Source organism: Glandiceps talaboti, chromosome 14 (assembly GCF_964340395.1).
Source record: "Glandiceps talaboti chromosome 14, keGlaTala1.1, whole genome shotgun sequence".
NCBI classification, from domain to species: domain Eukaryota; kingdom Metazoa; phylum Hemichordata; class Enteropneusta; family Spengelidae; genus Glandiceps; species Glandiceps talaboti.
The window spans coordinates 6,295,539-6,309,836 of record NC_135562.1 but is presented as its reverse complement, the minus strand read 5'-3'; the positions used below and the strand labels follow the sequence as shown (position 1 = coordinate 6,309,836).

Here is a 14,298-nt window from a genome sequence, read left to right as displayed (position 1 = left end):
CCTATCATATAGCTGGTATCAGTACATTCAAAATAAATAGCTTTAATTTTAGTAAAGCGAAGCTCCGAGGACTGTGAGAGAGTCTACTGGTAGACCACCCAGGCTACTCTATATACTGATTTCAAAGATAGAAGATTTACAGACAATCTGACCTGAAAGTATTTTAATAACATACATATTTCCGTGAGAAGAACACTCTATTCAATTCAGGAATATGGGACTACTGGTCACCATCCTTGAGCTACCAAATTCTGAAATTGGTAGCCTACTGGGACTACCAAAGAAAAATGTTAATTTTGAACCTTGACAGAGTTTGCAGTTTGGACATGAGAAGATTTCTTTGCAATGCATCATACAAACAAACAAACAAACAAACAAACAAACAAAATAACAGTTTAGTTTTGTTTTTTTAAATATAGCCTCAAAACTGAGTGAGTAATAGCAAAGATATAATATATTGAATAATAAAAAAATCAAACTTTTTAATAATAAATTCTTTAAATTCTCTAATATTTTCTTTTCCTGGATGAACTATTAGTACTTCCTCTAGATGGACCAGCTCTTGTTCCTCGGTTTGTTGTTTGGGATCTGGATGCTCCTGATGGTCCAGGTGTTGGCTCTTCCATGTCTCCATTCATTTCTGAAGAGGGAAAATGGTAATGGAGAATATATTGTTCATGGTTCTAAGAATTAATAGGACAGTACAATGTACTTACTTTGGATGGTAAATTGGAAACATATCAATCCGTCTACTACAGACCTGATAATGATGATATACATATTAAACTCTTTCCCTATATTTATTGACTGTATGATAGCTGTGTCATTCAGCCCTTTCTCTGACTACTGGCTAATATAACAGCATACAGTCAAATAATGTTGGGAATTTGGTCTCATCACCTCTCACTATACTCTAATACTATCTGTGGCATCAAATTTCAAGAGATATCTTTACGTCGAGGTCCCGAGATGAAATTTCAAATTTAACCGAAGCCACCCACATAGTCCTTAACATTAAGTCTTTGTTAATCAATCACAGAGTTCTATTCAATGATAAGGTGGTGTTATTGGGTACATTTACATAATGTCCATATATGGCACATTTGCCATCAGGATGCTATTTATACACTGTTACATCATTCTAACAGTTGGAGTTTACTCATTTGCGTGAACAACTTTTGGTCAATGATTCTTATTGAGCTAGATGGAATGAAGCGATGATTTGATACACAAGTAGATCTAGGCTAATCCCACTACGCCTGGCATTTCCCTCAAAGTTGGGTATTGAAACCTTCAACATATGTCTATGATCATTGCATATACAGTAACCATCTTTACATCGTACTGTTCTAATCTCCTTGTTGCTTCTAAGCACACAATGACGCTATTGATCAGTAATGAAATTTCTACTCACTGAGTCAAAATATTTCAGTTGACCACTGAATGGTTGAAACTACTGTATGTTTTGAAAATGAATTATATTTTATTTATATATAATGTCGATGTAAGACTTTCCATACCTTCTATTTGTATATCGGGTACATCATGTTCCCATGGCGATGCACATCCTGGACATGTAGGAGTAGCTCTGCCTCTGAATAGACGACCAGCACAATGAAAGTGGATCTTGACACCACAGTGTACACAACTTTGACCCTGGAATATGAACATACATAATTTCATAACTGATTTAATTCAATAAAAGTGAAATACAATGGAAATCTGATGAAAACAGGATATGCTATCGACTGCATCTCAGAAATAAATATTTTAACTTGTTACTTTAGTCAAGAAAACAACCACTCTCAGTTAAAATCAAGAAAAAAACAGGGGTCTTATTGAAATAGAGGTGAAAGTAATATCAAAATGAAGCTGTTTTAGAGTCCAAAATGGCCACCAAATACAGTCTGTTGGTGTCCTTGAAAACAAGCTAATGAAACCCCAAATTTCTGTTATCATTTTAAGACGACCAGGAACAAGCTGTCAATCACAAATCTTAAAGAGATGTCAACAATTTTGATCTTCAGGGAAGTCTATCTCTGAGGTGCATATTAAACACCACTTTATAATTCCTAATTCATATGGGTGTTGGAAGCTAACCAACTTACCTTAAGAGCAATGTTACGACACATGTTACAAACTGATATAATATCTTCGTAGGCTTCTCTCAATATACCTTCTAGTTCCAAGATGGCTCTTGCACTTAGGGAAACTTCTCCTTGGTTCTAAAATACAAAACATATTAGTTACATATATCATAATAACTGCCTATATTTGTCTACACTGAGGTTTTTTTGCAAATTTGTACATAAGCAAATCTTTACACATTTGCGACATACTTTTTAATTCATCACAAGCATTTGAGCTCCATTGAGGATGAAAATGAAAAAATTGTTTTCATTTTTGAAAATTGTCTATTTTTACAAATCTTTGGCAATATCAAAATACCAAATATCTGAAGAGGGTTTTAATGAATTCCCCAGCAGATTTACCCTCATTACATCCTTGATTGGGTTATTTCATTGACACTGAAGAGAATTAAAAAACAACAACAACAGGTTATTTCGATAAAGTTATACTTAAAAGTAGAAACCTTACTCGCAGTAAAAAATGTTCCCACCACAATATACTAGTAGTATACCCCTGACGATGCTGATGAGATATTGGCGAAAATTAAAGATTTGCTTCCAAGAAATTTTTTGACTCTGTGAATGGAAATTTCATTACTAACTATGAAACCAGAGACCATGAACTTTCATTTGCATATGTTACATCTATCCATAAACATTCCTTCAGTTATACTAATCTTGTGTTGCAAGAATGAATGTTCATGAACTCCGGGGTTCATCATAATTAGTAATGAAATTTCTACTCACAGATTCGAAAAATTCTTGGAAGAGAATCCCACATGTTCGCAAACATCTTGTCAGCATCATCAAGGGTTGTACTACACTAACCCATTGTAATACACACCCGATAATGCTGATGAGACGTCGGCGAAAATTTGGGATTTGCTTGCACGAATTTTTTTGACTCTGTGAGTAGAAATTTCATTAGTCTTCTTTTGTTTATAGTGTTTACCTCATTTAACCATCTGTCTTTAATCAATTTTGTCAAGACATTCTGTGCCTCCACTTTAGTAATCTTAACGACGTTTTTATCAAAAGTTGTTGTAAGATTGAGTATATCTGTTGATGACGCAACACCAGATTCAGACTGGACAATCAAATCAAGCTGGTGAGAAAAAAATAGATCATTGAAATATATTGCAAGTTTCTTTCTTTTCTTTATCTATGATAGTAATGTGGCTGTAAAAAATTATACTTACATAGCCTAACTTTGTTAGTTCAAACTCACTTATCATGAAAACCCAGTTGCAATGAACTCTAGTCAAAGGTATTAATTGTATGCTATTGTTTTCTATATAAATCATGATATTTAGAAAGAAGTAACAGTGAAAATCCATTCACAACTGATTTTCCATCAGAGAACAATGGTCTTGACACCGACAACAATCAATTTATATTTATCATATCGCTACGAAAAGATGACTTTTCAAGTTTTCACTGACAACAAACAGACGACTTGTCGCATGTTGACAGTGTAAAATGTAAGCAGACAGTGTGAAATGTAAGCAGACAGTGTGAAATGTAAGCAGACAGTGTAAAATGTAAGCAGACAGTGTAAAATGTAAGCAGACAGTGTAAAATGTAAGCAGACAGTGTAAAATGTAAGCAGTGTAAAATGTAAGCAGACAGTGTAAAATGTAAGCAGACAGTGTAAAATGTAAGCAGACAGTGTAAAATGTAAGCAGACAGTGTGAAATGTAAGCAGACAGTGTGAAATGTAAGCAGACAGTGTAAAATGTAAGCAGACAGTGTAAAATGTAAGCAGACAGTGTAAAATGTAAGCAGACAGTGTGAAATGTAAGCAGACAGTGTAAAATGTAAGCAGACAGTGTGAAATGTAAGCAGACAGTGTGAAATGTAAGCAGACAGTGTAAAATGTAAGCAGACAGTGTGAAATGTAAGCAGACAGTGTGAAATGTAAGCAGACAGTGTGAAATGTAAGCAGGAGCTGACATCATTTCTAAATAAGGAATGGGATCTCCCACTATAGTGATGTAGAATAGAGACCACCAGTGATGAACACCACAAAGACGCACTGTCTTGTACCGAACACAATAAAGGGGGAGACTGTCTATACTAATGCAGATGAAAATGTGCTTTCATACCACCACTGTTAAAATCTACAATGGGCTGCTTAGGTGGTCTCAAATCTGCCGCTGATTGGTGATAGAATGGTCAGAAATTAAACTTGACGCCGCCTCTCTTTACAGCAATAAAAATCTATAGTTTACCCATCATGTTTCAATTTTGCAGTTGTTAGTGTCTGGTTACCTTAACTTAGACTTTTCATCTTTTTAAGACTCTTTAATAAATCGTAGACATTATGGCAGTGGAGGCTAAATCAACAAAGTATTGATAAACTATATTGTGAATAAATTGACTTCAAGATTTTGGATAATTACAGTAGAATCAAATTTTCAGAAAACAACAGTTCCAATTGTGAATTCAAAATGGCAATAACTAGTGTAACCAGACATCACGCTCTCACTTTGACTAGCAAAGTTTGTACCAATAAGGTTTGACTGTAATTTTATAGACTTACTATTTTCTTGAAAAGTTCAAGTTCATTTTTTTGGTAATCATTGGCTAGTCTTCCCATCTCTGACTCTGATGTTCTGACCTGCAAAGTATGAATGAAGTTAAACTTAAAATAAACATATTAACAATTGTATAGATAGATGATAGATAAATTATATTGACAATTTTATAAACAATTGGTGAAGATATTAACAATTTTTTTTGTGAATAGCTAATATGACAAACTACTAAAAAAAAACAGTCCTGATCTTTAAGGGAAAGGATGTTTTGTGAAATTGTGAAGTTTAACAATAACTTGGATCATGTCAAATGAGATAAAATGCACTGGTTTCCTTCACAGCCACTTAATACCAAGATGGAGCTGGCATCAATCCAAATTAATAGGTGAAACTGACATACAGTCCTTGCAGGGCATCTTCTCAGTGTTTAATGTTGTCAACAGTTTCTATTGTTATTATAGTGCTAAAAGTTCCCCAGCAAGACTTAGACCCATACCTCACAGACCCATACCTCACAGACCCATACCCCACAGACCCATACCCCACAGACCCATACCTCACATACCCATACCTCACAGACCCATACCTCACACATCCATACCTCACACACCCATACCTCACAGACCCATACCCCACGGACCCATACCTCACAGACCCATACCTCACAGACCCATACCTCACAGACCCATACCCCACGGACCCATACCTCACAGACCCATACCTCACAGACCCATACCCCACAGACCCATACCCCACAGACCCATACATCACAGACCCATACCTCTCAGACCCATACCCCACAGACCCATACCTCACAGACCCATACCCCACAGACCCATACCTCACAGACCCATACCCCACAGACCCATACCCCAGACCCATACCCCACAGACCCATACCTCACAGACCCATACTCCACAGACCCATACCCCAGACCCATACCCCACAGACCCATACCCCACAGACCCATACCTCACAGACCCATACCCCACAGACCCATACCCCACAGACCCATACCCCACAGACCCATACCTCACAGACCCATTCCTCACAGACCCATACCTCACAGACCCATTCCTCACAGACCCATACCCCACAGACCCATACCCCAGACCCATACCTCACAGACCCATACCTCACAGACCCATTCCCCACAGACCCATACCCCACAGACCCATACCCCACAGACCCATACCTCACAGACCCATACCTCACAGACCCATACCCCACAGACCCATACCCCACAGACCCATACCTCACAGACCCATACCTCACAGACCCATACCTCACAGACCCATACCCCACAGACCCATACCCCACAGACCCATACCTCACATACCCATACCCCACAGACCCATACCCACAGACCTATACCCCACAGACCCATACCTCACATACACAACAATGAAAACTAGTTTATCATCTGTAAGAGTAACCTTAACTCTTTCAAAACAGTCAAACAAATGGTTTACAAACAGTGACGCTACTAATGACAATGCCAGCACTCACCAAGGCATATATCTGGGTACCACTATCCTCTTCAATACCTTTCCTTACTTCCATGGAGAACGGCTGGATACTTCTATTGATGCTTCGGATAAACTGACTAAGCTGACCAGTAGAGTAGGGCTCTGAATAGAAAATATACAAATGAAAATATAAAATATATAAAGAAAGGTTTAGTCATTTCAAATTATTGACTATAATGCAATTCATATCGTGGAGTCATGATGGTCAAATTGTTAGAATGGCCAGCTTGAAATCTGCAGGTTGCAGGTTTGAGCCCCATCGATGCCATTTGTTTCTGAATGGTTAAAGTCCTTGGGCAAGATTTGAACCATGATTGTGCCTCAGTCAACCCAGCTGTATAAGTTGGGACCTGGTAGGATAGAGTTTGCAATGTGCCACACCCATACATACATACATATACATACATACACACACACACACACACACACACACACACACACACACACACACACACACACACACACACACACATACATACATACATACATACATACATATACATATACAAAAAAATTGTGTTTACCTTCATATCGTTCACATGCGAATTTATGAAGATCTTTGACTTCCTGCAGGGTCAACACTCCCTTGGACAAGAAACTCTGCATTCCAAACCGGTGAACGTCTGTTATATCAGTCATTATGAGACGTAAACCCTGAACAGTGCTCGCCGCAAGAAGTTTGTTTTGCAATGTGGGAAAATCCCGCCAGAATGACGTCACACTGGGTCATTTAGAACGGATCCATATTGTTCCTTTCATTCCTCTTGCGCGAATTGCGATCACCAAAGGCTATCTCGTGAGTCAAACATATCCCTAAAAAACACAAGAATCAACAACATTTGACAAGTAAGACGACAATAAATGATATTTGAGTAATTATGCTTCGCAGGGTCAAGGGTTAAAGTTGACTGTCTTGTCCAACAAGTCTACTGACTTGGGTCAGAGTTTCCGGAAGGTAGATTTATTTACAAATTACAAGGACTCAAAAACGATGTTTGCAGGAGTGCCGCCTCAAGCCCAAGGTAAATATATTCAGAGAATATCGTGAGAATGATCACTGTATCCACAGAATATTAGATCTCATTTCTGAGATATGTATTTTATTAGAAAACCGTCATTTAACGTGATAGATGTCGTGTCGATGAGTCACTGTCACATTTGGTCTGATCGATAACACAACAATCAGCATTGCGTATTTTAGGAAAGTGTAACATGTTTTAAATGTTTGTTTTCTCGTGAACATCTAATAATATGAAGAATGTTTTCCTCTGTTACAGCTGCAAATAGACCAGAACTTTACGAGGTAGGATGATGTCAAATACATGTTTTCGTCATAATTTATCCAATGTACACAGAAACTTCAAAAGTGTTGATCGGGGGTGATGCATTCGTTGTCAGTTTATACTAGTATTAGGGGCAACCATTCTCCAACATCTATCGTGGGTTGTTATCCAAAGTGAACCAGAAATGTGCATCCATACACTTAATAATGAGAGGTCATTTCGTCCCAAATTCAACTTGTCCCATTTTCAACTCACCCCAACTTCAACTTGTCCCATTTTCAACTCACCCCAACTTCAACTCGCCCTTGGTAACCTTAGATATGTTATGATAACCTTAACCATAATATCTACCATTCACTGTTTATTTAATTTTTTGGCATGATTTTTACGTAAGGTAACTTAAGAGCATAAACCTTGGTACAAACATGAAATAGTGCAAAATGTCCTGTTATAACTTAGCTTTTCAGACTTCTTCAATAGTATTTTGTGTCCACCACTGTTGTTTGACTGGTCTGTAAGGTATGCCGTGTTGGGGCGCCCTCACACATGTTTGACAAATACCAAGCAATTTAATTGTTTTCATCTTTTTTTCAGGAAGTAAAGTTACATAGAAATGCAAGAGAACGAGAAAAGTATGACAATTTGTCAGAGTTGTTTGCTGTAATAAACACACTTCAAAATCTAGAGAAGATGTACATCAAGGATGCAGTACATTCCAAAGAGTAAGTAGTGACCTTTGACATTAGTAGTTTTCAAATATTAGGGTATATGGTTTCAGATATATATGTACCCTGATGATGAAATTTGCACATACACTCAAAGACATTATGACTACATGGGAGTGAGATCATTATTTGCTGCATGCATGTATGTATACTTTGAACCACAAAGTCCCTCTATCACGTGATGAGAGAAGGACTGTGTTTGAACTATATCATTCTTGAATTTGAAAGATTCTTAGTAAATACCCCCCCCCCCCCCCATAAGTATTTGACACATGTTGATATGTGTAATGTTGTTCATTTACTTCATAGATATACTGCAGCATGTTCACGGTTATTGGTGCAATACAAGGCAGCTTTTAAACAAGTAGAGAGTTCAGAGTATCCAACAGTGGAAGAATTCTGTAGAAAATTTAGGGTAAGAATAAATTAAAATTTTTAGAATTTGCGAACAAATGTGTGAGTAGCATTACATTATGTTACACGTAAACCCAGAGTCCAAAAACAGTCACTTTCGCAAGTTTGACATCACTTATGTTCATGTTGAAATCTAGTATTTCAAATTGCCATCTTAGCCTGTTCACTGTGCTATTGATGAGATACAGGTAAAACAGCGAGGGATCACCCAACGACTGTGCATATCATGCACATTTTATGTGATGTTGTTCATATTTGTATTGAAAGATCTGTGGGAGCCAGTTTCTTATCTGTCTAAATTGTTCTTGGGGAACATAAAATGTGTATGATAGGCACAGTCGTTCAGTGACCCCTCACTGTTTTACCTGTACATCATTAGCTGGTTGTACCTCCAAGCCCTCATATCAACAGTTTGTCTTGAGAATAATTCAAAAGGCTGGTACACACAACTTGAAAAGTTTCACCAAAAGCCTGATTGATCACAGTGTGCAGTGCCTATTGCCATGGCAACTAGTCAGACTGTTATATTAAAATGAGTCATTATGTAAATGAAAATGCATTACTGAGATGATCACAGGAGTTAACAATAAACGATTAGCATGTTTAGTGGCATGTGATAAGTTACATGTATACTAGTGTTTGATAACAACTTTTCGAGATGGCTTCCTCAGTCAGTTTAAACTATTCCCAAGACAAGGTATTGATACGATAGCTAAGAGATACAAAACAGCTAACGATGTATCTCAATATAGCAGAGTTAACAGGCTATCCTTATCTTGAAATTTTCATACGAAATGTGAGTGTGTAGATGTTACTTCATTTACCAAGAGATTTGCACACGTTGAATTTATGCACCATGATTCTATAATGTTTCTATATTGTCTAGTAGCTGAGGCCATTCTGAAATTATCACACCAATTAGTGTAATGAGAAATGGAAATTTCCAAAAAATGTTTTTGTACATGTATTTGATAACTTTATTGTCATATTTTAGCTGGACACTCCTGCAGCCATGGAAAGAATAAAAGAAGACCGACCTATAACAATTAAAGATGATAAAGGAAATACTAGTAAATGTATTGCAGATATTGTTTCTGTAAGTCTGCTCTATACACTGTGCAGTACACTGTGACAGGGCGCCCTCACACATCGGTCATTCCCTCTGAGAGGAGGCCGGTGAGGACCAAATGACAAGGTGTATCTTACAGCCCAGTCTACTCTTCTTTGTCAAGTATTATTGTGATCCTTTTCCTCCAACAATTCTAGAAGTTTGTCTTCAGTGACCTTACCATTAGATTAATCTGTGTTATACAATATTATACCTCCCACAAACCAAGTTTAACACATTCAAACAAAATATATGGAATTTGTATCTCGATCATTCTAAGTCATGACTATGAGTGTCTATATTATTGGTTCTGCGGTGCTCAAATTAGGAGTCAAAATGTTCAAAGTCACCATTAGTTTTCTTGATTTTTCATAAATTATCCTTCCAGAGATATATTATCATATTACTGTATAATCATAGTTCAAGTTTTCTAAATTCAGCCTGAATATACTCATGATCTGAGGGTTTTGTCATTAATCGTCTTTCAACTTGTAGTGACAAGGCCCCCTAGGTGACTTGTATTTTCCTTTGCTGAATAATGAAAAATATTGGGGGAATGATATATAATACTGAACTACACACAGTCATACTGTAGGGCCTTATGTGTTTTTATTCTGAAATGCAATGAATATGCCATACCAAGTCATGTGACCAGTCAGGTGAAAATTTATAAATCTATCAATCTGTGTTATTTTCAGTTATTCATCACCATCATGGACAAACTGAGACTGGATATCAAAGCCAATGATGAACTACAACCAGATTTGAAAGAATTGATGGAAACTATCAACAGAATGAGTTCACTTCCTTCAGACTTTGAAGCAAAACCCAAAGTCAATAAATGGTAAATTTGATTCACAAGTCATTGCGTCAATGCAGAAAGGTAGCTGCTAAGCAATTGTATAGGCAGATACGACCTTATTGCACTGATGCGACAGAGTTGCAATTTGTAGTCAGGCCTAAATATGCTATACTCTGATTAAAGAGCTACCTACATGTGCTTGTCAGCACAGTCACAGTTTTTTTTTCAAATACTGAAGAGTTGTCACATCAGACAAGATGTACCACAGAACCAGAGTGACTATAGAGTTAATGTCTTTTACACCTCACATGTTTTTTGCTCCGAATTATATAAAGCATGCAAGCATATAAATGATATATTTTATCTCACTGTGAACACAAATCAAAATCATTGTCAGCTGAAACTAGGAAGATTCAAACACAAAACCCTGTATTTTTGTTCACAGTGAGATAAAATGTAACATTTAATTTGCGTGCACACTATCAGTGCCTGTATTTTGTTTTATGTAATTTGTGACAAAAACTGTCGTGCTGGACGTAAAAAACATCACATGGTATAGTCACTCTGGTTTGGTAGTAAAAAACATCACACTACCTAATTGAAACTCTATAGTCACTCTGGTTTGGTAGTAAAAGACATCACACTGCCTTATTGAAACTCTATGGTCACTCTGTTTTGGTAATAAAAAACATCATGCCGCCTAAGTGAAACTCTATAGTCACCCTAGTTTGGTAGTAATAATGTAACTGACATCTTTTCTTCGTTCTCTTTGTTATTGTAGGTTGCAAACGTTAGGAAGTATGACAGCATCCGATGAACTGGACGAAGACCAAGTCAGACAAATGTTATTTGATTTGGAATCAGCGTATAATGACTTCAGTAGAGCTCTTCATTCCTAGAACTTTGTACAAATGTCAGATAGAATTAGAACTCCCTATTTGTACAGAAACACTTAATTTTATTAATAACAAGACATACACCCATACCTTCACAAATGTCTACAATAGAACCCTTGATTTCTAGAACTTTTAAAATAGAATTCTTGATATGACAACAGGACCTGTCAGTTATAGAACTTTACAAGAGAACTCTTCTTTTCTAGAACTGTATAATGAACCCCTGCATATCTAGAACTTAACAAAAGAACCCTTCATTCATTAACTGAAATAGAACTTCATTCCTAGCAAAATTACAATAATAGAAACATCAATTTTTAGAACTTTACAACAGAATCCTCCATTCTTAGAAAATTTACAATAGAACCTTCATTTATAGAACTTTTCAATAGAATCCATCATTTCTAGATCTTCACAACAGAATCCTTCGTTTTAGAACTAAACACTAGAAAACTCAGAACTTTACAATAGAACCCTTCATTTCTAGAACTGTACATTACAGCGGAAATGAAGATGCCTTGTTATTTCTACTCACAGAGAGACGACTTCAAATGCCACAGAAAGAATTATATAGGTGCTGCACACACAGTGGGGATGTAGAAGTAGACAAGTTACCATCTTGGTTATCAGTTGGAAAGTAAACAATTGAAGCCATTAAAATCATCAAGTCAATGTCTACTGATTTCATCAGATGTCTGTCTCTACTGCATTGTAAACAAATAACAATGATTTATCACTTTTCAATATGATTGGGTAAAGGATCCTACTGTGTTGTGTCTCTCTGTTATTGTTAGTCTACAGTTGAATCATATCTATCTTTGGGTTCATGTCCCATCAGTAAAACACCAAGGCAACTTCATTTCTCCTGTAAAACCCTAGTAATTTTGCAGAAGTCATATACAGTGAGTGTATTGGCATTGTCATTTGTCAATAATTTTTTGTTTATTTGTGAAAGTGTTTTTTTTTTATATGTATACTCTACTCAGTTATTCTACATGTGTAATATATGGTGATGATATTCTTACTACATTTTGTTGTGTGTCTATTTCTGTTCATATTATCAATATTGATATGGATATACTATACAGTCACGGTTTTATGTTTGATCTTTTCATCAAACCTCATCCAGGGAAACGATTTTTTAGAACCCAAAACATGGTGTGAGAAGTTCTGTTGCTCCAGTAAGAGACAAAAACAAGGATAACTTTGAACAATGTTCCTTTGATACATGTCACTTTCCAACATGTAAAGAGAGAGGACTTTCTGATTAAAAAATGAAATATGCAGGAAAGACATACCCATTCACAATACATACATAGTTATATAGTTCCATTCTGACGGTTAGGCCTTTACATACATACATACATACATACATACATACATACATACATACATACATACATACATACATACATACATACATACATACATACATACATACATACATACATACATACATACATACATACACACACACACACATACATACATACATACATACATACATACATATATACATACATACATACATACATACATACATACATACACACATACATACATACATACATACATACATACACACATACATACATACATACATACATACATACATACATACATATATACATACACACACATATATACATACATACATACATACATACATACATACATACATACATACATACATACATACATACATACATACATACATACATACATACATATATACATACACAATGTGTACAGACAGACAGACAGACATTGTAGTAGATAATATCAACAATTCAGTATGTAAAGCAACACATCTAATCTTGTGAAAGTTGTGATAAATAAACTTGATAGCTTTTTTTTTTACTTCTACTGGTATTTTTGATTACTAGATGTATTTTTCTGATTGTTGGGAAAAGAATGGTGAATATATTAATTTATACCACAGAATGTATCTACCAGTGGTGATAAGAACAAGGTGAAACACCGTCTACGGTGAATCATAAACATACCTTCTGTTCATGCTGTAATAGCACTCGTGTCTCATGAAGTTATTTGCCCGATGGTGTGTGAGGGCGCCCCGTGAATGCGTACCTTACAGACTACTGAGGTAGTAATAGTCCCCCAGGGTGTACTCATAAATGTCATGACATAGCTAAAATGTACTGCCGCGGTAATATTGATTGATATCAAGTGTGGTTGGAGGGTAAGACTGGAGGGCGAGTGTATATAACATATTCATGTTTAAAAAAAAGTGATTATTATGTCTGTGAGTCAACAAGTGTGCTGCGCAATGTGGTATGATGAAGGCGGTTGGCTACTCTATTTAGTACGCCACTTAGTACTCTACATGCTACTGCAGATACATTTCTTTAAATGACATTTGGTTTGCAACGTGAGCAATATATCAACATTGAAAATGTACCATTTTTTATGGGGGAGGGTGGAGTTGCAAGTTTTTGCATTTAAATGCCATTGAAAAACTTTCCTGGAGCGAACTTTGCACAGCCCTGGGGAATACGCAGTGCACGGTGAAGGAGACTGTCATGCCAACGAGAACTCATGCATGTAGCTGGATGTCTGAAAAACAAAAAACAAACACATATAAACATACTCAAAACTTCTTTTTACCCCTCACGATATATCCTAGAATGTCATAACTTGATGAGTGCCAAATATAACCAAAAATAAAGTAGAATTTCGTGAATGTTTATGACAATCTGAAGAAGCTAGCTAGTTTCACCTATCCTTCAAAAAAGTTAGTTTTTTGCGAACTTTTAGAAGTGCCCCTCTCCAAATTTTATGTTATAATAGGTAAAAAGATACTGCAAAATTCATTTGAAATTATAGTTTAAGACGAAAATGTCAACCTTTATAGTAA

The 14,298-nt window shown here is 36.2% G+C and overlaps 2 protein-coding genes across 2 annotated transcripts; one reads left to right on the top strand and one right to left on the bottom strand.

Moving 5' to 3' along the window:
• Positions 1 to 506: 506 nt before the first annotated feature.
• LOC144445891 (non-structural maintenance of chromosomes element 1 homolog) lies at positions 507 to 6,867 on the bottom strand. The gene is made up of 7 exons (XM_078135532.1): positions 6,720 to 6,867; positions 6,176 to 6,297; positions 4,672 to 4,749; positions 3,082 to 3,234; positions 2,109 to 2,225; positions 1,521 to 1,656; positions 507 to 640 (listed from the first exon to the last, which is right to left on the bottom strand). The coding sequence occupies exons 1-7, from the start codon at positions 6,832 to 6,834 to the stop codon at positions 507 to 509; spliced, it is 855 nt and encodes a 284-aa protein (XP_077991658.1). The 5' UTR covers positions 6,835 to 6,867.
• A 264-nt stretch (positions 6,868 to 7,131) lies between these two features.
• On the top strand, positions 7,132 to 12,705 carry LOC144445575 (vacuolar protein sorting-associated protein 28 homolog). Its single transcript, XM_078135182.1, has 7 exons — positions 7,132 to 7,217; positions 7,473 to 7,498; positions 8,073 to 8,200; positions 8,513 to 8,618; positions 9,612 to 9,713; positions 10,424 to 10,569; positions 11,309 to 12,705. The coding sequence occupies exons 1-7, from the start codon at positions 7,187 to 7,189 to the stop codon at positions 11,424 to 11,426; spliced, it is 657 nt and encodes a 218-aa protein (XP_077991308.1). The 5' UTR covers positions 7,132 to 7,186; the 3' UTR covers positions 11,427 to 12,705.
• The last annotated feature ends 1,593 nt before the right edge of the window (positions 12,706 to 14,298 follow it).